The 24,747-nt window shown below is 41.6% G+C and overlaps 3 protein-coding genes across 4 annotated transcripts; 2 read left to right on the forward strand and 1 right to left on the reverse strand.

Annotated features, from left to right (window-relative positions):
* The first annotated feature begins 1,435 nt into the window (after nucleotides 1-1,435).
* Nucleotides 1,436-5,438, forward strand: LOC115692007 (protein high chlorophyll fluorescent 107). The gene is made up of 8 exons (XM_030618759.2): nucleotides 1,436-2,034; nucleotides 2,354-2,497; nucleotides 2,963-3,268; nucleotides 3,372-3,431; nucleotides 3,590-3,835; nucleotides 4,067-4,177; nucleotides 4,278-4,454; nucleotides 4,676-5,438. Exons 1-8 carry the CDS (start codon nucleotides 1,483-1,485, stop codon nucleotides 5,063-5,065), a joined length of 1,986 nt encoding a protein of 661 aa, XP_030474619.1. The 5' UTR covers nucleotides 1,436-1,482; the 3' UTR covers nucleotides 5,066-5,438.
* A 1,843-nt stretch (nucleotides 5,439-7,281) lies between these two features.
* Nucleotides 7,282-13,499, forward strand: LOC115692003 (uncharacterized). The gene is made up of 13 exons (XM_030618756.2): nucleotides 7,282-7,844; nucleotides 7,958-8,144; nucleotides 8,534-8,606; nucleotides 9,290-9,437; nucleotides 9,591-9,700; nucleotides 9,958-10,098; nucleotides 10,172-10,310; nucleotides 10,392-10,535; nucleotides 11,336-11,496; nucleotides 11,589-11,663; nucleotides 11,802-11,940; nucleotides 12,553-12,831; nucleotides 13,128-13,499. The coding sequence occupies exons 1-13, from the start codon at nucleotides 7,362-7,364 to the stop codon at nucleotides 13,281-13,283; spliced, it is 2,235 nt and encodes a 744-aa protein (XP_030474616.2). The 5' UTR covers nucleotides 7,282-7,361; the 3' UTR covers nucleotides 13,284-13,499.
* Nucleotides 13,500-14,251: 752 nt separating this feature from the next.
* On the reverse strand, nucleotides 14,252-21,436 carry LOC115692004 (aldehyde dehydrogenase 22A1). Of its 2 annotated transcripts, XM_056312562.1 has the most exons (15): nucleotides 21,133-21,436; nucleotides 20,937-20,980; nucleotides 19,849-19,953; nucleotides 19,098-19,225; nucleotides 18,586-18,708; nucleotides 18,090-18,243; nucleotides 17,842-17,945; nucleotides 17,684-17,762; nucleotides 17,368-17,463; nucleotides 17,106-17,243; nucleotides 16,134-16,349; nucleotides 15,526-15,717; nucleotides 14,827-14,970; nucleotides 14,571-14,742; nucleotides 14,252-14,464 (listed from the first exon to the last, which is right to left on the reverse strand). In XM_056312562.1, the coding sequence occupies exons 1-14, from the start codon at nucleotides 21,242-21,244 to the stop codon at nucleotides 14,593-14,595; spliced, it is 1,785 nt and encodes a 594-aa protein (XP_056168537.1). In that variant the 5' UTR covers nucleotides 21,245-21,436; the 3' UTR covers nucleotides 14,252-14,464; nucleotides 14,571-14,592. The 2 variants fall into 2 exon arrangements, with proteins under 2 accessions (XP_056168537.1, XP_030474618.1); XM_030618758.2 differs by having other exon boundaries at nucleotides 14,252-14,742.
* Nucleotides 21,437-24,747: the final 3,311 nt, after the last annotated feature.

Below are 24,747 nucleotides of genomic sequence, written 5' to 3' on the forward strand. Positions count from 1 at the left end.
ACGTAGGGATTATACTGAACATTTGTAAATTACAAAAGATCCCAACAATGCGGAGGCTTGAAGACACCATGCGTGCAATGCCCTTGATCCGAGACTTCCTTGGCAATTACTAGATGTTATACATTGATTGAGAAATTTTTAAGTGTTTGCATGTTGTGATATTATAAAAAGATCGCGCGTAATTACGATCGGAAAAATCTAAAGATTTTCTCTTTGGTCAGACAACTTCTGTATGAAGATTGATTACTACGTGTGATTTTTGGGACACATCCCACCAACTATAAGCTTCCACGTCGCCGGCGAATCTTCTCCGTCGATGGAACGGCTGGGATAAGCCACCCAAAGGTGACAAGCGACGTGGCCGATCCTGAACCGGTGCCACCGATGGCCTTTGTGCAGTACAATTACTAAAGGACCCTTTTGCCTCCAAAGCTCGAGTTCACCGTTAGAATTCACGTTCCCGTGACATGCGCAGATTTAATGCTCTAATACTAATTAATTTCATGTGGGGTGTGATGTTGCTAAGTTAATTATTTGCTCCTCACTTTGAAATTATCTTACGTGAACACGTCGCTTAATGTAAAAAAATAATAATTTAGAATTGTACTTCTTTAGGTAGGACCTGTTAAGTAGTCGATCAAGTTCGACCAAAAAAAAAATAGTCGATTAAGAGAAAAGTTTAATAGAACTCGAGGTATGGGTATATCATACATTAGGGAACTCTGATGTGTCTCGACTTCGTAGTTGAATTAACTTCCGTTTTCCAAATTTGTACACAACACGTTGAATCTTTCGTAAAATTGAACTCTTACTTACGAATAATAACCCAGAAATCCACTTGACTGTTTTGCTTTTACATCATTTAAATTAGAGCTTTAGTAGAAAATAAATTGACCCGTGCATTTTTTTTTTATGATCTAAGGGCACGACCGTAGAGACCAAAAAATTACCTTAAGGTTAATAAAAAACTTTCCAAGCCCCATAAACTGATTAAGTCTTGACCTTTGATCTGTGCATATAGTCTTAACGTCGTGTATTTTGCACGCAATTGATGGGTTTCGAACAAATGATCTCTAGTTTATGAATTAAAAATCCCTTAATGCCTGCATAAATGTTTTGGAAAATATTTTTCGAAAAAATGATTGTTTGCATCTCCTATAAATATGATGAACGGAATTTTTTTCATCGATTACGAAAATATTTAAATATAAATTGCTATCAATAACGAAAATATTATTTTTCATTAATTATATATTTTAAACGATAAAAATGATTAATTTTTAAAAAAATATTTTTTAAATAACTCATTTTTTCGCGAAATAAACGGATTCCCAACAGCAGGGGGCGCTCCGGTAATTTCGCTCGCTTCCTCCTACCCGTCTCTCTCTCTCCCGCCACACGTTCCCTCACCGCGAGTTGAAGCTCTCCCCCACGATTCAGTTCGTTATCCGTTGAGAGCCGAACGTCCCCCACGCAGCAATAATGCGTCTCTTCTCTCCATCTCCAACCTCAGCTCCTCACTCCAACCTCGCCTTCTACTCCTCTTCGCCTCACCCCAGCCGCTCGAACTCCTTCTTCTTCAGGTCTCCTTCCACTAGACCGCCGCCGTGCCTCGCTCCTTCTCCTCCTCCGGTTCCGTGCTCGCCGAAGCAGCAGCAGCAGCAGCAGCAGCCGCCCGCGGCCCTCGACGTCGCCGCCGCCCCGGGGAACGAGCCGCCGCCGGAGAAGAAGATCGCGATCCGCCGGCCCGCGATGGATTCCCCAGGCGGCGAGGACCCCGCCGGGTGTGAGGCGGATGGCGGGGGCGCCGGCGGGGGCGACGGCGACGGCGACGAGAGCGATCCGAGGTCGTCGTCGGCGCTCGACGCGGGGCTGAGCAAGTTCGCGGAGAGGATGCCGATATTCGAGCCGGAGAGGGTGGGGTCCGGCTCGCGGGGGAAGCCGCTCCCGGTGAATCTGGACCTGGCCTTGTACAGGGCGAAGGTGTTGGCGAGGAGTTACAAGTACGTGGAAGCGCAGGAGGTACTCGAGAGGGTAAGTAAGCCACAATCTGCGATTCGTATCGACGACTGTTCGGGCATTGTCTGTTCGACTTGCTTGGAGCGTGGTATTTGAACTAGTTGAAGTGGTCAATTGATCGAATTACGTCTCCCTCCAGTTGTGAATCTGAAGTTACATGGCTCAACGACGACTCGTTTTTATGTGTATAATATCTCGACATCAGATCCTCTGTTCTTCAGGCTCTACTTGCTGTAAATTTGTCGCTCTCCAATCTTTCAGTTATAAGATTTTTCGGGTTAATTCGTAAATTGGGCTGGCGGGGATATTGATTTCGATATCGATTTTGTTGTAGTGTATATCCCATTGGCCCGAAGATGGTCGAGCTTATGTTACACTGGGGAAGATATTGTGCAAGCAGTCGAGAACGACCGAGGCGAGAGCGGTGTATGAGAAAGGTTGCCAAGCTGCTCAAGGCGAAAATCCTTATATATGGCAGGTTAGTCTCTCTCTGTGATGATAATAACTGTCATGATTATAGTGAGGGTGAAGTTAATGTTAATTCAGCGACATTAACATTGTTTCCAGTCTTATTGGGTGAACAACAACTAGGGATGAAGGTGTATGATTCCAATCCTAACATGATTTTCATTAAAATGCGAAAGTGATGATCCGCAAGAATTGTTTGGCAAACTAAGGAGAGTGTTTGCAATTGTGTAGAAAACTGGGTTATCTGGCTAAATTTGGAGCTGTTATAGGTGATTGATATGAGAAGCAAGATGAAATATCTCTTACTACATCCAAGAACTTTCGAATGCTCTTGTGTTTCCTGCCTGAGGGTCCCCAATAGCCATAGTTGTAGGTTGCTATAGGTGTGCTACTTCCTCGTGATGCTAAATTTATTCAATGAACTTCCCTGGCTTATCTTGTTTTTCCTACTCGAATTTCATTTCTCTTCAAGCAGTGCTGGGCTGTATTGGAGGACAAGTTAGGGAATGTGAGGAGAGCGAGAGAATTGTTTGACGCGGCTACAGTCGCTGACAAGAGGCATATTGCTGCTTGGCACGGATGGGCAGTCTTGGAGCTTAAACAGGGAAATGTTAAGAAGGCGAGGCATTTGCTTGCTAAAGGTCTTAAAAACTGCGGTGGCAACGAGTATATATACCAGACACTCGCACGGTTGGAAGTGAGATCTAGCCGGTACGAACAAGCCCGATACTTATTCAAGCAGGCAACTAAATGTAATCCTAAAAGCTGTGCCAGTTGGCTTGTAAGTTTTTCTGCAAACCTTTGCTACTTAGATGAGATTTCTTTTTCTCCTTTCGGGTCTAGTGTTGTTATCTTGGTTCTAATTATTGAGTTCCTGTGAACAGGCGTGGGCACAGATGGAGATGCAACTTGAAAACAACTTAGCTGCTAGATTATTATTTGAGGTGACTTTTCTCGTCACTTGATCATGCAAGTGATGTTTCAAAATTTACTAGAGATAGCGTAGTGTGAATAGACCGTGGTCTCTTTTATAATAACCTTCTTTTGACAGTATGTCCTATTGATTTCTTTTCGTCATCTCTTCTTTCTTTTGTTCTGTTAGAGAGCAGTCCAGGCAAGCCCCAAGAACAGGTTCGCGTGGCATGTTTGGGGACTTTTTGAAGCAAACATGGGGAACATCGAGAAGGCAAGAAAACTTCTGAAAATTGGTCATACGCTTAATCCAAGGGATCCTGTTCTCCTGCAATCTCTTGCTTTGTTGGAGTATAAGCATTCAACTGCAAATCTTGCTAGGGTATTGTTCAGGAGAGCATCTGAATTGGATCCAAAGCATCAAGCAGTTTGGATCGTAAGAAATCTCTTCCATCATTTTGGACTTTTCTTCTGTGTTAAGTGCAATCCACTTTAAATCAATTGTCCCTGCAAAAAGGTTTTAGCGTCCGCTTGTATTTTCTCTTCACTTAGCTCAAACTCCTCTCCAGACTCAAAATTCTCTCTCTTTCTCTCTCTCTCTCTGCCTGCTCCTGTGTTGTAAACCATCATCAAGTTGACTCTATACTTGGAACTCTGTCATTTTCAGGCTTGGGGGTGGATGGAGTGGAAAGAAGGAAATATGTCCACTGCAAGGAAACTATACCAGAGAGCATTGTCAATTAATTCAACAACAGAAAGTGCTGCTCGATGTCTCCAGGTAAGTAACTCCATATACACAGGTGGAGCTCTGGCAATGAGGCTCTGTGAGCTTTGTAGCTCAGTCTGTACTTATATGACGCCCTGGCTATAAATTTCAGGCTTGGGGAGTTTTGGAGCAGAGGATTGGCAACCTATCAGCAGCTAGGAGATTATTTAGATCCTCCCTAAACATAAACTCCCAGAGTTATATCACGTGGATGACATGGGCATCTCTGGAAGAGGACCAAGGAAATTCTGTTCGTGCTGAGGAGATTCGAAACTTGTACTTCCAGCAGGTGAGTAATTCCATAACTGGAGGAAACTGTTTTTAATCTATCATGTCTAAACTTCTAGAATCACTTCATCAATAACAGTTACAGTTCTTACTCTCTTTAATTGCCTGCATGGGAAGTTTCGCAGAAACTGAGTTTTATGTACAGTACTGTAGCTTGAGGTTCAGTTTAGTCCATTAGTGTCATAGACACATGACAAGAAATTTCTTTCATTTATGCTACAGCGAACTGAATTGGTTGATGATGCTTCTTGGGTCACGGGATTTTTGGATATCATTGACCCAGCACTTGACAGCTTTAAGAGATTGTTAAATTTGGACCAAAACTCATTCAAGGCAATTGATCTCTCAAAAAGTTTATTAGGGGTTAATGGAACTAGTCCTGATGAGGAGTCTGCTGGCACTTCTGATAGTCTTGATGGTAAGGAGATGGAAAGCGGGAGTGGGTTTGATTTGGATGCTTTTGTGAGGGAGAAGCTGTCTTTGGAACCTGCTGAGTTGGAAATTCAGATGACATCATCTAAAAGTTCTCGACAAGAAGGAAACATATCTCCAAGAAGAATATGGAGATCTGCAGAAAAAACAGCAAAAGCGATGCCTCAGTTGACAACATGAAGAAAATTAGAAGAACACATACATGGTAGTTCATTTGGAACCATCGGTGGTTTATGAAGGTAATCTCCACCTCCGGACAACTTTCTTGAATGCCTACCTAAAAGCGATTCTCCATGATCAGAATGTAAATTGCAAGCTCATGTAAGATGAAGAAAATCTGTAACATCTGTATATTTCCAGTCAACCTGGAGCATCTTTAGATCCAAGCCTTTTGACTGGAGAGGAAGGTAACATTGCTGAATCGAATTTGTATCCGTCGTCTGGTTCCATCTCCTCTCTACTAGCCATTGTAAGTTCGTGATTTTGTATCAAAAGTTGTGTACAACACGTTGAAACAGTACAAATGGAATTCTAGTGATCTTGATCTTCTCAACAGACCATCACTGAGATTTCATTTTCTTCTGCACAATATCACTGCTCGCTTAGCGTATAAACTTCGTCCTCTCAGCTGGTATATGACCTCTCTAAAGTTCTGGCCATAGTATGCATATGTAAGTTTCTTTTCCAGCAGTTCGTGTCGCTCTGCTCTGTTTGATGTCAGCTCTTGCGAGGAAATTCTTCAGCTTTAGTCTATTGTGGCAGTCTCTTGATAGCACGATACTCAAGCAGTAGTGCCAAGCTAGATACTCCAACAGAAGATGATAGAAATCTACTCCATTGGGTCCACTTTAGACAGGCATTTTCATTTTTTATGCTGGAAGGGGCATAAAACAAGAGAGTGCATTCTTCACAATTGAGGGGATCTGACAGGGTCAAATTCCTACGAAACATGGGCCAGAAAGAAAGTTCTTAGGACTTTCAGACCGAGACCTACACACAGAACGATATCAGAAAGGAAGAAAAAGAAAGAACGCACGGACCAGTCGGCCACTGCTGTCGCCTGCAAATGGTGAATGCAAACATGGTTTCCTTGGCGCAAAGGCAAGAAGAGACTAGACACCTTAAAAGTCTCTAGGACCAACAAACACATTCCCAACGGATGCGTCTAGCCAAGTACATCCACGGCATAGCGACAGTTTCTCACTTTCTTCAAGCACCAGACATCGTTATGCACATTGTGCTGGATCCATGGGGCATGTGCTCCATCAGAGGATGCACGATGCCCACCTATTTTCATGATCGCTCGGCAGTCACTGACATTCTCAGCCAATCTTGCGGCGAAACTCCAGGCGGATTTCATGAGCTCCGCCCCTCCCCGTGTGGCCAATGTAAGAAGATAAACCAATTGTTTCTCGATCCATTCACCACTGTGTAACTCGAGACGGGAGCAAATTTTTCTCTCTTTGCCAAGCAGAAATTGGTTACGAAAGTGTCGATCCCCGTGGTACTTCATCATCAATTAGTTTCTTGAGTGATATCATCGCTATGTTGAATGAATGGTGAACTTTGCAAAGTTGAGGCCGAAAATGACTTCAGTCTTTGAACATGCGTCGTCCTTCTCTGGTTTTTCCTCGTCTCCTTCGAGCTGAACTTCATTTGATTTTTGCGGTTAAAGAATACAAGGTAATTATCCTTACAGGCCTTTTTTTTATAAATTAATTAAAGCTGAGGCCTTTCCTTATTAATGAATCGTCCGCTTTAAATTTCCAAGTTTCCAAACTTTAGTAAATCGCAATTTGCTTTCGAGATTTCACGTCACTTCCGTGCAAATTCACCATCATCCTCGGTCAATCTAAACTTTCGAACTGTTTATGAAGCTCCGACAACTGTGGTGAATTGATTCAAATTGTGTTCCTGGTCCAATCCGATTCTTTTCCTATTGCTCAAATCATATACCTTACATAGATTGACCGCAATTTAACATACATCACTTTGTATATCGGGCAAGAGTTGCAAAAATCATAGGTATAATTAAACAAACAATTCATGAACTTTGGTCTAATGTACAATGTGGTTCTTGAATTTTTAATTTATTCAATATAGTCTCTGAACTTTAGCTTAATGTTCAATATGGTCCCTAAACTTTTGCTTTGTTCAATATGGTCCTTGGACTTTTAAGACATGTTCAATGTAATCCCTGAACTATATGAAAATGTTCAATATAGTCTTTCCACTAATTTAAGTTCATGGATTATATTGAACATTTTCATAAAATTTAAGGATCAAATTGAACATGTACAAAAAGTTCAGGGATGACATTGAACAAATTAAAAGTTCAGGAATCACATTGCATATTGAGTTAAAGTTCAGGGATCACATTGAACAAATTAAAAATTTAGGGACCACATTGCACATTGGACCAAAATTTAGGTATTGTGTGTCATTTTTCCAAAATTATATATAAGCTAATAGTTGGATGGGCCTTTCGCATATGGACCGAAAAAATCCAACTTCGCTCATTTCAAAGTCCGCGCGCCAAATTTTCACTCCACTTGCCACTCCCCCGCCATCCCCCTTTCTCTCTCTCTCCGATCTTGCAACCACTGGCACGAACTCGCACCGCCACTCAGCCAGTCGAAGAATGAGCTCACTCGCCGCCACCGCCGCCGCCGCTGTCGCCGCCGCCGTCGACATCTTCTCTCCCGACGCTAGCGAAGACTACGTCGCCGTGGAGATCTGCCGAGATGGAAATCCGCGAGAAGAACGCGAGGATCCGTTCCTCGCGTTCGTCGAGCACGCGCGGTCCGTGTTGACGCCGGGGGAGCCTGACGAGGCCGGTCGCGGCGGAGCGGAGGCGGCCGGACCGAGCTGGAGCTGGATCGTGTCGAGGATCCTCAGGACCTGCGTCGCTTACTCCAGCGGCGTCACCGCCGCGATTCTGCTGTCCGATCTCTCGCAGGTGACATGACCGCGCTCGATCGATTGATTTTGAGGCGTTCTCTATCTCTCCGTGTCTTTGTGCGTTTTTATTTATTTATTTATTATTCGCTGGAATTTTGTCCGTGTGTGAAGGCGTGGAATGAGCAACAAAGAGTGTTTGCATCAAAGAGAAGGCCGGAATGTATCGACCTACTGCAGAAGAATCATCGGAGGACGAAGCTTCCGAACACGGTTACCATCGACTCGGTATATGAGAAGAAATTTCTGTCCCTGAGCAGCGTTTTGGAAGCTGTTGTTGTCGATGCTTTTGTGCTTCCAGGTAGTGTGAGTCTTCTTTTTTAGTTCCATTACAACTTTGCGTTGTATCGCTATTAATGAGGCATCAAGTGTAAGGGAACTTTCTGTAGCCTTTTTGGTTGCTTCGATAATCTAGGAAAAGGATTTTCTAGAAAGACAAATTAAGGGAAATCAAAGCCTCTGATGGATGTTAGAACTGATCGTTGGAATAATCGATTAGAGAAATACTCATGTGTGTTCTCCACAGAATTTTCATTTCGACTGCAAGTACTGGCAATCAATATTCTGCAAAATTAATAATATCCAGTTGCCTCTGAGGATCATGTATTATCCACCTCATGGAAACTCTTCTTTCTTCTGTTTGCTTAGTGATCTCTATTGAGCTTGTTGCGGATGAACTTTTCTTCTCAGGTACAAACGTCTACATGCTTACTTTGGGAGACTTTTGGAGCTCAAACACCATAGATCTTTATCTCCATCGTAGGTAGCCTATCCTATGCTAGCGTATGAGTCCATATCCTGGAATGGTTTGCACTTTTCAACTTTGCCAATATGCCGTGATGGGTTCGTCCATATAAGTATGAGACAGGAATTGGTCACCAATAGAGTATCAATGCATCATTTTATCAGTTTTCTCTGACTGTTGAAGATTTATTTTCTGAGGGATTTCAACTTACTATAGTTCATGTCTCTTTATGTATGAAAAGTACGGTTCAATGTCATGCAATGTTCAATAGTTTTTCTTTCTATTTGCTTGCTAATTGTGTGGGTATGATACTTTAGATACTGTTGCTGAGTTCTTATATCCATAGTGGTGTCTTCATTGTCTAGAGAAAATTTCCGTGGAAGTTCTTTCCGCTTGCTCGATGATCATAGGATTCATCTGTTTTTCTTCTTTACTGATTTGGGCATATGAACTGTACCCTCTAAAGAGAGAACCATGGGTTGGAAGAAGCAAAAGGGCTTCTTTTTTGACCCATTGCCTCTCAAGAATGGAAAGGGCGTCAAAGGGATCGGAGATGCTCTGCTCTTTTCAACACATCCTTCCCTATTAATGATCAACTGGAGGCAAAGAACTAGACCCCTGCAGGGGTTTACATGCCAAAAAGTTCGTAAAGTAATTTCATTGCTGGAAATCTAATAAGAGTCATGTGCTTCTTATGACAGGTACTATGATTTGGTGAATCCTCCAAATGGGATTTTGAAGAAAGGGAGGGAGATATTCCTCACTGGATGCCATCTTAGAACTGTTGCTGAGGGATCTGGTTATCCACGACTTTTACCTACAGAGTACCTAGTGATACTTTTGGATGAGGTGAATTGCATTTACTATCTGCTCAGAAGATCAGAAAGCAATTTTTCCTAGGAATCCAAAAATTTGATGAGCTTTATCACTTGTTTATGTCTCTTACACATCCATGCGCACCGAATTTCTTGCTGTTGTGATAATGTTCATAATTTCTAATAGGACCAGGATGATGATGCTATTCTTCTGGGAGCTCAATTTTGTTCAGATTCTTTTGCTTCGATTTCTCTTGATGCAGTCAACAGAGGAGTTTCTTATTCATTGTATGCGAGGTCAGTTTAAACTAGCAGCATTGTCTTTCTATGTTTAGAACAGAAGTCACATTTATTCTGCAACTAACTGATTAGCTTTGCTCACTCTTCATTTACTTTGGCAATAAATTCAAAGGAATTGAGGATTTTGAATTATAACAAAGATCATGTTTACTGGAAATTGAAAACATTAACTACTTCATCTGCATTTGGATCAATCGAACTATCAATTTGGATGTAGTGAGATAACACAAGTATGGCTCTATTGGGTGCTATAGGATCGAAGCTATCGGGCCAGTAGAAATTCAAGGAAACTCGAGCAGTTTGCAAAGGAAAGAAATCACTCTTGTCGATAATGATGGTAGCAAGTTAAAGTTTCTCCTATGGGGTGAACAAATTATCCTTGCCAATCTTTTCAGGTATTGACTACATTGCTATGTCATTGACTTTTGCATTTTGAGGATGCACTACTCTCACAAACTATTTTGTCAGCGTCGGAAGCATGATTGCGCTGGATAGGCCATATATTGCAAATTGCATCGAGAGTGCTCTTGAAACAGCAGAACTGTGTCTTGAATATGGCAGTGCCACACAATTATATTTGGTGCCTTTCATCCAGCATGAGGAGCAAGTATGTACTGGACCATGAATGCTTTAACTCGACTACAAAAGTTGCCTTCAATAATAACAAAATAACTGTGATGCCGACCAGGTATATGTATCATTGTCACAAAATCGGTGTCAAGGATCAAGATTGCTGGCTGCAGTAGATCCTACTCAGAGCCAAATGGTTTCTCAAGTAACCTTGCCATGTGATTCTCAGGGATCAATTGACTTCACTAATTATCCTTTTCAAGTGAGTATTTTCTATTGATTTAGGTTTCATTAAGTAGGACTCTTAAATGTTTCCAACAATGACTATTTTCTTTTGCTGGGGTGTTATTAATGTTACTCGTAGTAAGCCATCAAACAGGGTCTCTCACATGACTTCAGGGTTTATGGGTGTCTATGCTATTGTGAAAGAGTAGGTGATTTTGTTTTTTTTTCCAAATTTCCCATCTTAGCATCTGCCTTTTTTTCCCTTTCAATCAAGAAGATCCCTCTGAGGAGGTTCTTTGAAGCATATAGATGGATGCATTGGGTTAATACTCGAACTGCATATTGACAATATGTAAGTTACATTAATCAGCATCAGATATCATCGCTTTATTTCTTGTCTGAGGCTTATCCCCCCTGTAATTGTCTCTTCAACTCAGGTACTATGATGCCAATCAAAATCATTATACTGAGATGAGTTGATCATCCATATAGCTGAATGTACATGTCATGTACCTATGCACACTTGAATAGTAGACTCAGATGTTGAATCATTCAAAATGCAATTTCTTACAAATAGACAACAAAATCCAATGCATGCTTTCAGTAGTTGCTAACAAACTTTAGTCTCTTTTTGAAGTGCTTGCATTTCTGAGATAATGACAATTATAATATCAAGATTCCCAATGACAAGCTAATCATGAAAAACATGTCATGGGTACCCACACACACACACAGAGACTTTTGTCCAAGTCTTCAAAATATGATATGCTGATATCAGTAATATCCTCGGCTTATTTCTGTGTATCAAACTATTACTGAACTCACGAAATTTTACAGTCATTTGTAATAGACCTCCGTGACAAGATGACGGGTATCAGCCTGTGTGGGGTTGTTACAGACATGTATAAAGAAGTTAACACGTCAGGTGTGATCTTCTCATTGCGCATTGAGGACAAAACTGGTGCTGTATGGGCAAGACTGCATTTTTCAAAGTCTTGGTAATGCTATCAGACTTTTAAGGGTTTGTCGATAATTTATATAAGCAAATTGTCTTTCAGGTCTTACCCAGCAAGAATTTATCAATTTTCAGGTCTCTGAAGAGATTAAGCTGTGGTCACACTATCTATATCTCCAGGTTGACATGCTCAATGACCAAAAATAAGCGGTAGGCACGTTGAAACCTGTCATTTATATTGGTTTAAGCGTGCTGAAGGGAGGAAAAAGCCCTATTAAATTACTAAGTGTAAATTTTATTTGTGATGCTACAATGGAAGTTACATGTCTGTTAAACTTCACTGTGCAGCCTTGAAGTATTATGGTTTGAGAATGATGGCAGAGCTTCTCTTGTCAATCTTAGCTCCTTGCCAGCAATGCTGAACTCCTCCTGTCTTCACAGATTATCATGCGTTTCCGATCTCTCTAGCCATTGTAGCTCCACACAGGTAAGATTTCTTTGCACTAATTTAGACTTGGAAATGATAAAACTCACTTGGAAAGATTTGCATGTCCGGTTTCTCTGGATCTGTTGCCAAAAGTGATCTTTAGTTCTTTAATCTTCATAACCAGAAAATTTTGGTTTAGCCGGTGAAGGTTTTCCCATTCAGAGCTCTTCTTATGGCTTGTTGAGACGTTAATCAAGCGAAACGTCACTTTCAATACTGAAAAAAAAATGTAACAAACTATGGAAAAAGTTTGACAAGATTGCTAATGACCTTGACTTTCATTATGTATTAGTTTCTAAATATTCACTATTGTAATTTAAAATCAAACTTAACATACAAGTAACAGTCACTTCATAAAGATTGAATATCGTGTTAATGCTGTTCCAAGTGAATGACATACGATCATATGTCCGTACGTAAGAACTTATTTTCTTCCCCCGGCACCATCTTTCCCTAAGCATGTGTATCGGATACACCCATATTAGATGGAATGTTTATGTTTGTCGTGGGATGCGAAGCTGCGTCTCGTGCCAATTTATTCGGTGAATATCTCGGTACTTATAGACAACTTTGTTGATTCTCGATTTCCTCTTCTTCCAACCACGTACGCAGATTTGTAAGGTCTGGCTGGACCAGATCGAACATTGTCAAATCGATGTGAGACTTTCACATGCCTGCTGCGGCCATTTCGTGAGAAAGACCCCCCCCATGGCCACCGGGAACCTTGAATGCAGCTTCTGCCGCTGCGGTTGTGATTTCGAGGTCGTCAGCACATTTTCCGTGAGAATAGTTTTGGCGGACGAGACAGGGAAAATCTTCGCGTCTTGTACCGGTCAAACAGCTTCAGAGCTGCTACAGATAACTCCGGATGAGTTTGACAGGCTGCCTGAGGTAATCGGTATTACCTTATGGAATCGAATTCTTATTTTCCGTGTATGAGAGGCCTTATTCTCAGCAAGCATGGAGATTAGTTGCGGTCAGTCTCACAATTTTGCGCCGAAGCTAATAAAGAACCAAGCATAAAGTTTCGTAGGTTGTTCATATGCATGACAGTACAGCTCCAGCTTGTAACTCCATTAACGTTTCTTTCTTGTGTGTCCGCTGGAGTTAAAACCATTTAACAGAGGTCTCTGAGTTTGCGGGAACTTACGATGAACAGTCATTAACTCTGATTCTGTCTTTCGCAGGATGAACAGTTAATATATCCTTCGTCGCTTGAGAATGAGAAGTTCATAGTTGCCGTAGTGAATTGTGGAAGACACGGTTATGGATTGAGCACTAGTCTTTCCCTCGAATCCGACACGGTTCAGTGGGAGATCACTGGCGCGTTGAGATGCGACTGATGCCTCTCCAGAGGATGAATAATCCACGCGCAAATGAATTTTGGCGTCGAAGGTTAGCGTCCGAGGTACAACTTGCCCACCAGAGATAATTTATCATTCTTTAACTAGAAAGTGTACTCGTCTTATATGATACAAAACTCCAGTCGAAGGACTCTCTATGAAAGTATGCTATAGCGATTCGTCATCGTGTCACCGTGTGTACCTTTTACGTTCAAATTCTCTCTTGATTTGATCCCAGTAGCAGATGGGATTGCTCTGGTAAACGAGTATAGGGTCGGTCCAACAGTGTGTCCAGACCCAAATCCTGGCCTAGAACTGTTCACGGGAGCTTGACTGTCGGTGTAGGGGGAGAAATTGAGTCAAATTAAAGCCTAACTCGCTCGGATTGAACTCATCTAATTTCGAGCTTAAACTCGAGCTTGAATTCCAGCTATTTGCATCTCATCTCGAGCTCGTGCTCAAGCTTGTTCGTGTTTAATTTGATAGGTTGATGCAACGTGATGTCCACCATCATAAGGCCATTCCGAGTGCGCAGCCAATGGACCCAGAACCCCAATTGTCGGACTTGGGTTCCCCATGTCCCTGATGGGTCCTCAATCGGACTGGGTCCCTGCAGCTCGTACTGGGAGGTCCCCAGCACCCGGATAGTAATGCTTGGAATTGGGTCTTTTTTATGGGCCGAACCAAGGTTCTTGATGGCGTACACAATGCTCAGATCCAAAACCCGGACCTGCAACTGGTCCCGCGTCTCCAACATCAAAACCTCGTGATCGTTAGCACTTAAATCTCGGTCCTCATAGCACGGTCCTGGGGCTCTTGTAGCTTGGACCCCGGCCCTTGCTATTTGGACTCGGGGATCCCCAGGGCTGGACCTGCATCCCGGACTTGGGTCCACGCAGCCGGCTGGTTGTGGAACCCAGAGCCCGGGGCTCAATTTATGTTCTATCCAGCGCGCACTAAGCAGACAATGAAACATTTGAACCAAGATTTTCATGCAACAAAAAGGGGGTCCAAATCAGTGAGTAAAGTCTCTTTTCTTTCCCCCTCAAGTACACATGTACATCCGTCAAATCAAGGCTTTAATCTCTGGGATACCACCGCACAAAGGAAACGAACGGTCCTTTGATCTCTTTCCTTTGTGGTCGTTGCCATACCATTTTTGAAAAAACAAGGAAAGAGCCCTGCACTCACCGAGAAATGCACAAGGGAGAGGAGAGAGTGAAGTGGAGTCGTCAAAATCTGATCTTTCATTCGGTGGGCCAAAAGACTATCTTCCTGCCCGCTTACCTTGCCAAGTTTCTGCAGAGTTTCAGTCACTTCTCTTACTGCTAGAAGGGTTTTGATCTGTGAGGAACTTCAGGACGTTGACCAGTGCTCTCAGACGATCCCAAATGTTCAAACCATAGAGCATCTCCACAAGGGACTCCTGAAACTCGAAGCCGTTCTCCGCAACGGGATACTGTAATAAGGCAGAGAGCACAGTCAAGCGAGTGGATAGGGAAGCAGACTCACCATCATCTGGATGCAGAGTTTCCCCTTTTACCTGGATTGGCTTTGGTATTTTTGTCTTGATAAATGGCCACCACCTGTCTTCCACAACCGACTTCACAAGGCAACAAGCTCGCAGTCCTTCAACGCCGGCAAACCTTCCGAATCCACTGTGCTTTACACCGCCAAATGGCAAAGACTGCAAATTTCAAACAATTTTCGCTTAATGTGCCTGAACAAGATATCAATCGCCAGTTGAAAAGCTGTTTATTCTTGCAAGGGACTAGAATGCCGAGGGCAGCTATGGTTAAACCCGACGATTGCGAGAATCGTTGGTAGCAATATCCGTGTAAACCAACTTTCGTCCCCTGTTCATAAGTGAAACTAGGGCCACGTCAAGACAACTCCCTTGAGGATGCTATCCTACTATGTGAGCAATTGTGTCCCAAGAAAGGCTGCAGCGGTGTTAGTAGCTTTTTCAAACCCACCCTTTCGCATGGTGCACTTGCAGGTAGAGATAGCAAAGCTCATGCCAGGTAGGATCAGCAGGTGTCCCCCATTACCCCATCCTATCTAAAGGAAAAGGCATCTCCTGTACTATGTTATTGCATCAGTAAAAGAGCTGCCAACTGAATATCATCACATATATTGTTTAATGAGCCACCTCAGCTGTAGGTCGGATAAGTACGTCATTAATTTGAGACCTATGATCAAGTTACCAATCAAAAAAGAAAAATTCGGGTCAGAGTATCACCTGGCACATGTAAGATGATGCAAAGTCATTGACAGCAGCAACTCCGCAATGTATCTGAGAGGCTATTTCTTTAGCCCGTTTCTGACTGCCAGAAAAAACGGCACAACCCAGTCCATAGTTAGAGTCATTGGCGAGCTTTACAGCCTCTTCGTCTGTACTGAACTTCATTATAGGAATGATAGGTCCAAAAGCCTGTGCAGCCAAACTCACATGACTTAGCAAGCACTTCGCCATGCAAAGCATGGACATTTTCAGAACATGGAAAATAAAACAGTGAAGAACTTTGCTGTGTTTATAAATTAGTTACATCTTCTGCGAATTCTCAAAGTATAAGGGTCTGCCCAATTTTGATGCCGGCACTAAGAATAATGCACTTCATTAATCATTCCACAGAGCTTTGTAATTACAGACCCAGTAATTGTCATAAATTGAGAAAAGTTCACCAATTAGGAGCATGAACGCATCAACATATCCCTCTGCTCAAGCTAAATAAACGACGACTTAAAAATAGAAGCAATATTTCTGAATCAATTACCAAGCCAAATGCCACTCACCAACACGTGCATATGCAATGCCATGTAGGGAGAGCAAGAACTGCTACTAATTACCTCTTCCTGCATTAACTTCATAGTGTGATCTACATTTACAATCACAGTGGGTGGGAAGAATTGGTCAACCGCATCTGTACCTAAGTTGCCAAAACTTCCACGAGCGACTATACTTGCTCCTTTGTCTAATGCATCATTAATAAGGTTTTGAAGCTTTTCAGAATGCTCTTGCACACAAATGGCTCCCATATCATACTTTCCAGCAAGTGGTGGGCCCTGCAAAGAGAAACTTCAGTATTTGTTTAATTGCATTTGAAGCACTTTATATTTCACCAGTTTATATGCTTTTAGCAAGAGAAATGTGTTTACAAAAACCATATACAACGAGCTTTCGCATGATAAGAATTAAAAGCAGGATTGACAACGTTTTATCAACAAGCAATAGAGAGTATCTTTTCTGTACTATACAATCCACGTGCATTTATTATATGAACGGACTCGCAGTATGAGTTGACTGAATGATTATTGCTTTAAATTTCATGCCAAGTGTTTAAAGATTGTTAGAATATTTAAATAATAAACCACGCCTTCATCTAACAGCTTAAACTTTTAGAATAGTTGACATTGGTCCCACAAAATCTCACATGATATCAACGCTAGAAATCCTGAGTTCAAATCTTTCCGGGCCCCATTTGCCTCCCAATTAAATAGTTCCACACTTAGTACTAAAAAAAAAGATCAAACTAAACATGAGGGGGAGTGTTACAATATTTAAATAATAAACCACGCATTCATCTAACAGCTTAAGTTTTTAGAATAGTTGGCAGTGGTTCCACAAAATCTCACAAAGATAAAATTAAAGCTGCTAATGAAATGCAGTAAGGAAGCATATGTGAAAGCAGATACACCCTACAACTGACAACCATGATGTTGAAAGAATCTATTAAGGCAAGTGAACCAATATCCCCCGATAAAGACTTTGCTCCCAACTGTAGACAAAATATCTTCCAAAAATCAAGTCAGCCTACTTACAACTGCAACTGCTTTTACAATTTTTGATACTTGAGTGACAAATGAAGGATAGATGTCCTTGTGGACATAGAATCTCTCAGCTCCAGCACAATTCTGTCCACTTGATTGGAGAGCAGCCCTGACAGCTACTTGTGCAACCTGTATTGGGAATAGACTTTACTGTTAGCCTAAGCAGCAGGGCATCAAATGTCATAACTACTGTGCAAACAATGCAAAGACCTACCAATCTACAAAAAAGAATCAAAGTCAAGCATATTCATACATGAGAAACATTAACATCTTCACAGACGATGAACGCATCCTTCCCACCGAGCTCGAGTGTTACTGGTATCAGGGTTTCAGAAGCTTTGCTCATGATCTGCAGATATACTTAAGAAGTCTAGGTCATCTGAAGTATCAACAAAACGATTTACATCATACATTTGTATAATGGAGTTAATTCTTTAGGGAAGAATAGATGAAATAAATATTGCTAGCGCAAAAGGAACAATAGACATGGAGATGCCAACAGGCCATAAATTAATTGCACGAGTACTAAGACTGTCACAAGGATGCACTCTCTTTGAGAGAGTTCATACCATCTTCCCGACACCTGGCGATCCAACAAAAATGATTTTGTCAACTGTAGATACCAATGCTTCTCCTGTTTCAGCAAACCTGTTGCAAAGATCTCATTGAGGTTAAGTATGCTATGCCAGAGGAAGAAAACGAATGTACGACGCAACAAAATTTATACCCTGTTATTACATCGACCAGGTTTTCAGGAGCTCCTACAGCAGTCAGGGCTGCTTGAATTATCCGGAAGTAGAAACATCCAGACCAACTAGCATGTTCTGAAACCTACATAAAGAAGCACGTTGCTTTCAATCGGACAGCCAAATTCTGGCGAAAAATGATGCATTCAAAATTCATTCCAATTTAGCAACTACACAAGCCATTGTATGCAGCAAATAAACCGAAACTCTGTTCTCCAATATAAAGCACCTTGATTACAATACTGTTTCCTGAAAATACCGCGGCCAGCATTGGATTGAAGATATTATGGAAAGGATAGTTCCACGAGACAATTGCTCCTATAACACCAAGAGGGTAGAATTCCACTTTGGATCTTTTGTGAAGCATGGATCTACCTGAGGATCTATGAGAATTGCAATCAATCAGATTATCCGCAGCATATGCTTTTATAAGTTGGCAACGAATCTACAGAAGATCAAAACCATGTATTGGTTCTTTGAACTGATATGGCCATTTAACTTCAAGGATTTCGCAATCTTGATAAAATTGAGGATTATCAGTGGAACTAAAACCACAACACTACAGACCATTTTCATTGGTTTCAGAGAAAAGGGAGATGTGCCAAAGCTGTAAAATAAATCGCTTTAGTTCTGCCACTACACAAGAGAGACATGAAGCTCACTGTAAAACCAAGTGAGTTCACAGAAAGTTTCCACTTTCCACAAGATAAATTTCGTGTATTTACCTGTACTCAGGCTTTAGCCACTGCTCACCCTCTGAAAGAAGCCAAGTGATCTTCTCACAGGTCGTCATTATTTCTCCCAATGAAGCATCTACCATTGTCTTTCCAGTGTCACGTGATGAAATCCTATAGAAAGTATTTAAAGATGAGCATGCACAAGAAATAAAATTTCAGCACAAAATGAACAGTCACAGAGAACCATATGGACAGGTCAGAAGAACCCACAAAATGTAATGCACAGATAGATCATCTGGGTGCTGATGAAACGCGTAGTATTCCTAATCTAATGCTTCGAATGAGGGATGCTTTGGAGTCATGTCTTCTAACGAGCAATAAACAGTTGGTTGGGATTCTCTTCTTCTCAATGCACACATTCGAAGCATGAACCTCAAACAGAAACGTGAAAATTCTGCGATTATCAGGATGACACCATCTAAATTCTAGCCTGAATTAAGACAGATGCATGCGCTTCATGGAATGACTTCCTTTCCTTATAAGTAAGCTTTTGCCCTTACTCGCAGATAAGCTCTTGGTGATCAATAATATACTTCAAGAGCATCCGTAGAAACTGACGTCTTTGCTTAAAGCTGCTTTCTGCCCATATTTTCTGCGCCTTCCTTGATTGGGCAACATGCTCCTTCACCTGGGAATACATATACACAACAGTTAAAAATGTAATATCAGGGATAAGATGAGTTCGCGAACATTTCTGTTACAAAGCATGGCATGCAGACATAGAAAAAGCTGACACATCACAAAGTTTTCTGATATTTCATCAGTTAGACTGCCTGACTGAAAAATTGGCAACAGTTGATGATAGATTACTCCAAAAGTAGGAGTACATAATCCACGTATATTCACTTAACAGGAAATATATCTTGGAGTGATAAGCCAATCACTTACTTTTCCTGCCGTATCAGCAAATGAAAAGGCCGGTAGAAGCTATGGTATCACTTGAATGTAAGATAGGTTAAGGCAAATTAATCGCAGCACCAATATCATCGGTATTAGTTTAATTCTTTCATAATGAATTAAGAGGAGGATAAAGGCCTCCTCCCCTCAAGGAGAAACAACAAAACCAAAGCATTTACATAAAGGTGTCAGACAGGCTAAAAGGGAGTATGATTCCATCAAAATTTAGTAGAAACGTCAAAAAATCCAATTCAAAAACTACAATGATCAGATGAGAAATAAAGCCATAGCTGCAAGACAAAACTTTTGCACTGCCACGTATTAATCAGTAAGATTGCATTAAAAGGCCCCAACCTCAGCTGTCGTGAGCGCTGGGAAATATCCCAAATATTTCATAGTAGCAGGTTCATAGCACTGCACTTTCCTATCAGCTTGCTGTGTCCTTCCCCTAGGAGGAATCTGCAAGAAGATCAGAGATTAAAAGAGACCCGGCAAGAAGCTTCCTTCCTATACTCCGAGAGCGCTTCCCATAGTTTCGCAAGAGAAAACATATTTTAGATAATCATATGGTGAGTCCTCCCAACAGCCAGAAAAGCGATACATCAGTAGAATGCATTTGTTTATGCATTCAGCAATTGCGGTAAGAAAATCATATATGTTTCACAAGCTCTACGGCAAGTAAATCGCAATTTGTTAATTTTGGATATTTTAATAGATCAGAAGGTTCTTTCATTCTTTGAGGGAACTTCTTGCTCAGAAACGGCAAACACTAATAAACGCCATTTATTCATGAGAAATAATCCATCGATATACGCCAGTTGTTGCTCATGCATTCAGCAGCTGCTGAAGATTAATTACAGACATTTCACCAACTCTACAACCAATCGATGCAGAACAAATGAGCTGAGAAAAATGTAAAATCAACTGAAACATTAGCCCCAAGGCTCTGCAGTATCAGCAAAATTATAAGTGCTCATCAAGCAACACTGCACCTAAGACAACGGATTTGTTGAATTATTCGCTCCACAAATTTTATGAAAATATTTACACGCGTGGGCAAATAGATGAAGCTGTTCTAGAACAAGTATCAGACAAACAAACTGACAAAGAAGAAATAAAATGATACCGGTTATTATGCATCCATCAGCAGCATTACAAGTACCAAACTACAAGTCCAGTCATAGCGCCAATGGCATTTCGAAGTAAACAAAGCGAAATACGACCGGCATTTCATAAGCTTCCATTCATGAACCGGTCGGAGACGAGTAAATCCAGATCGCGCCAGCCGACAACAACCTCTACAATAAGACAGACTTCACTCTACGCGCCAATCACCAGCATTCGCAAGTCCAACAACACCTCCAGCGACGGACATCTGACGCATTCCAACAAAACCTCACACAAATCAACCAAAGAACCAACCCGCATTTCCACGAACTTACGTAGATGAAGCTGTCGTCCCGAGCCTGACCGCCGTGGTCCAGCACTGCCACGATCCAGCAAAACGAAAACGTCGTCACTCAATCGCTCCCCACGCCGCGAGCACATTCAGCAAATCGCAAAAGCGCGCGACGATCGCGGATCACGAGCGCAGAGCGAGCGGGAAGAAAAAGGCCGTGCGCGTGGAGAGAAGGTTACCGTCCGAGGCGTCGACCTCGATCGAAGGCACGTTGGGGGGAATGAGCATCAGCAGGAACCGGCAGACGGCGTAGGCCAGCGCGAGGACGAGCAGGGGCCACCAGAACGCCATCGGATCGCGGAGGATCCGCCGCGGAGAGGAGGCGGTTAGGGTTTAGGAGCTCGCGAGCTGTGGAGAATCGGAGCACATGAGAGGGTGTGTTTTGGAGTGTACGTGGAGAGTTGGAATATTTAACGAGGTCCTCGTCCAGACTCCGGAGATGGCTCCAGTTTCAGAGAGAGAGAGAGAGAGAGAGAGACTCTGTTCTGTTCTATCTATTCCATAGGCCTCGCTTTACTCTTTCGGAAAATGACGGGATGGTTCCTGACCGACCTTTTGATTCACTATGCATCGTGTACAATAAGATTCCTCAACTTTAATTTAATATTTAATATGATCTATAAATTTTTTAGTTAATCAATATGATTAATGAAATTTCGGTATATGTTCAATTTAGTCCTTACACTTTATGAAAATGTTCAATCTTATCCATCCACAAATAATATTGAACGTTTTTATATAGTTTAGGAACTAAACTGAACATGTACCCAAAGTTCATGAACCACGTTAGATAAATTAAAAATTTAGGGACCCTGATACACATTAGGGTAAAGTTTATGGACCCTGTTGCACATTAAGCTAAAATTCATGGATCAATTTAGTTATTCTCCCTTACTTGAGTTCTCTTTGTAATCGTCTAAACTAAGATGATCATTAGTAGCAAAAGCGATAAATGGCAATGATCGATAATAATGAATCTTGAATGATCTCGACATGTGATTTTCACATTCACGTTACTATATTGTTTTCGTGACTTTGTATAGACAAGATTCTTCTGGGGTTCGTGTCGACTCTACTCTCAAGACATATATTTTGGCACTTTTAATTCAAAATGATGTGGTGGTATCGATTAGAAGGCCTGGATCGCCCATCTTTTGCCCCGACTCGAGCTCAGCCCAAAAGTTTCTACGTAGATTTTACATGACGGGTAGGTTCGGACAATATATTAAACTTGACATTCGGGCCTCGAGTCTATAGACTCAACTCAAGCGAGTATTTCCCGTGGCTGAACAATCTCTCATGGTGGAAGTAGGTACCGTTTTTCAAGTTAACTAATATCGCCTTATAAACCTATATTCAAAGAGATGAGGTTATTCATTGGATAGGCATCCTCCATCGTAGAGTTTTCTATTTGAGATACCACACATGCCCAACATCACATGGAGCCCAGAATTTGACATATGACTTATAAATGTTCGAACGAAGTTAAGCATTCGATGTAATCAGATCGAGTTATCATCTCCATGTTCTCATGATCAATATCAAGAACCCCCATAAAAAGTTTGCTTGCTCGGTATTCAAATACTGCATGCAATTTTCTATTTATAAAATAAGCCGTTGAGATATTCTTGGGTGTACCGGCACATGCGAATCCAGCACATCCCAATCCTCAAATTATGTGAGTCGTATATGGAATTCACCAACATAAAGGGACCGGGTGCACTATGTTCTCATAACTTCGAATCACCTATGTAAAATTCCAAATCGAAGCACGATCCCAACCCCGAATTGAGAGCAGAAGTAGATCCCCTGTCATGCACGTCCCCGCCATTGCCCCAATAGCATCTCCATCGAACTTGAAAAGGTCATACGGTCTTGTCAAATGTACTTCACACCAATTAGATCCCACCGACCATCTCGAGATATTCCATATAGAGGAACATGGCAGATTAAATCAATTTTGTATTATGTTAATATGCATGAAGATGAGGAGGATATCACGTGCTTTGGATTTTCTTGATTACATGCCTCGGATCACATGCGTATGGATATGATAGTTCTCTTTGGCCACTCATTTGCATGTATCGTTTGGCAGCTTGCGATGTTGGTTCGATTGGAGCCACGTGATGGTCGAATGGGCCGGTCCGGGTCGGGATTTTTTGACAGCCCGTTGTTGAACCATTGCATGAACATACGGATGCTTGCTCGATACTCAGGAATGAAGAAGTTTAGACTCATTAGCAATACATCTCTGATCTATCGGTTAGTGATTTCATATCGAAAGTCATATTTTCCATTCTTGCGGTAGATTTGGCGGGTATGAGATCATCTTTAGTATATATTTCGATGGGTTTGCTACGTAATAATTCAGTAGACTCCTAGACGTGTTAGAAGCTACGTAGTAATAATGTTGATTAGTTTATTTTCCGATGGGTGGGAAAGTTTTGAATCCCGAGGGCAATTTGGAGTATCAACCTCTACAAAGCAAGAAGTCGGTAAGTATTTAATGAATGTCGTGAATTGATAAGAAGGATCATTTTCGAGTTTGCATTTGCTCAATCGAAAATGGGTTCTTCTACTTCATTTTTATGTACTTATTTATTATTAATTTGTTCCCCTCTTTTTTATTTACTTTCATAGTTCCTTAAGTTCCAAAATATGGAAAAAAAAAATACCAAAAAAGTCCTAAACCTATTACATTTATATCAATTCGATCAATCTGGTCAATTTAGGCTAGAAATCGTTGAAGTGAACACTGGCCGTCCTATATGGCACGGCCAGTGCTAACATGGACAATTTCTTATAATATTTTAATATTTTTAAAATATTTTATTTACTTTTTTTTCCTTTTTCTTTTCTTCTCTTTTCTTCTCTTTTCTTTCTTTACCTTTTTTTTTTTTTTCCTTTTCTCTTCTCTTCTTCTTTTTTCTTTTTACCTTTTTTCCTTTGTTGACCATCGCGGGGCCTTATCAATGGCCGGCAACAGGCCCTTGCCAGCCCTTCACCAGATTTGGTGAGGGATGCCTTCACCATCCCGAGCGAGGGTGACCCTTGCTTGATCTGGCGAGAGCAGCCCTCACCTAAGGTCGGCGACCTGCTAGCCATTGACGAGGCCAGCGATAGCCAGCGGAGGTAAAAAGAAAAGAAGGAAAAGAGAAGAAAAGGAAATAAAATTTGAAAAAATATTATCAAAATTGTTCATGTCAGCGTCAATCGTGCCAAGTAAAATGGCCAACGTCCACTTCAGCGATTTCCAGCCAAAATTGGCTAGTTGGACTCAATTGACAAAACGTGTAAAAGGTTTAGGACTCAATTAGCATAATTAAAAAATTTAAGACTGAATTAGTAAAAATGCAATAAATTTTTAGACTATTTTCTCCACTTTCGTCAATTGGCGTGCTCTATCTTCGGTCAGGAAAACAAGCCATATGGCCAAAACGAAACCATGTAAAGCTCTTCATGAATCCTATCTAGGAGCCGCGGTCCATTGATCGGGTCTCGCAAACATTTCTTGCAAATATTCCTTGACCAAATCAAACTGAGGAAACATAAACATGATCATCTTTTCTCACTAGTTATATATCCTTGACTGACGAGTGCCGACCAAACAAGGGCGAACGAGAAGACACCATTTTCGGTGAAGTGGTCCTGCCTCGTTTCATCTGCATGTTCACAAATCACCTGACGTGAGTTCGAATAAACAATGGAGCGAACGGACAAGAAGTGTCGGGTGTTGCTGACAAGCGTTGCACAATGTTTCTTTGGAGAAGATGAACCTCTTAGAAATCTGCAGG

The sequence above is a fragment of the Syzygium oleosum genome, unplaced genomic scaffold (genome assembly GCF_021117445.2).
Source record: "Syzygium oleosum isolate NSW1041296 unplaced genomic scaffold, Sole_v2.1 Sole_v2.06, whole genome shotgun sequence".
Taxonomy (NCBI): domain Eukaryota; kingdom Viridiplantae; phylum Streptophyta; class Magnoliopsida; order Myrtales; family Myrtaceae; genus Syzygium; species Syzygium oleosum.

Bases quoted from the DNA above. Each gene is read 5' to 3' on its own strand.
- LOC115692003 (XM_030618756.2), top strand. From the start codon at position 7,362: ATGGGCCTTTCGCATATGGACCGAAAAAATCCAACTTCGCTCATTTCA. The intron at 10,536-11,335 runs GTGAGTATTTTC...GAAATTTTACAG, and splicing joins TCACTAATTATCCTTTTCAA to TCATTTGTAATAGACCTCCG. The intron at 11,664-11,801 runs GTAGGCACGTTG...TTCACTGTGCAG, and splicing joins TCAATGACCAAAAATAAGCG to CCTTGAAGTATTATGGTTTG.
- LOC115692007 (XM_030618759.2), top strand. From the start codon at position 1,483: ATGCGTCTCTTCTCTCCATCTCCAACCTCAGCTCCTCACTCCAACCTC. The intron at 2,035-2,353 runs GTAAGTAAGCCA...ATTTTGTTGTAG, and splicing joins CGCAGGAGGTACTCGAGAGG to TGTATATCCCATTGGCCCGA. The intron at 3,432-3,589 runs GTGACTTTTCTC...TTGTTCTGTTAG, and splicing joins CTGCTAGATTATTATTTGAG to AGAGCAGTCCAGGCAAGCCC.
- LOC115692004 (XM_056312562.1), bottom strand. From the start codon at position 21,244: ATGGCGTTCTGGTGGCCCCTGCTCGTCCTCGCGCTGGCCTACGCCGTC. The intron at 19,226-19,848 runs GTTGGGGCCTTT...ATGTATTCCCAG, and splicing joins CAGCGCTCACGACAGCTGAG to GTGAAGGAGCATGTTGCCCA. The intron at 17,464-17,683 runs GTATGAACTCTC...GTATATCTGCAG, and splicing joins CGCCAGGTGTCGGGAAGATG to ATCATGAGCAAAGCTTCTGA.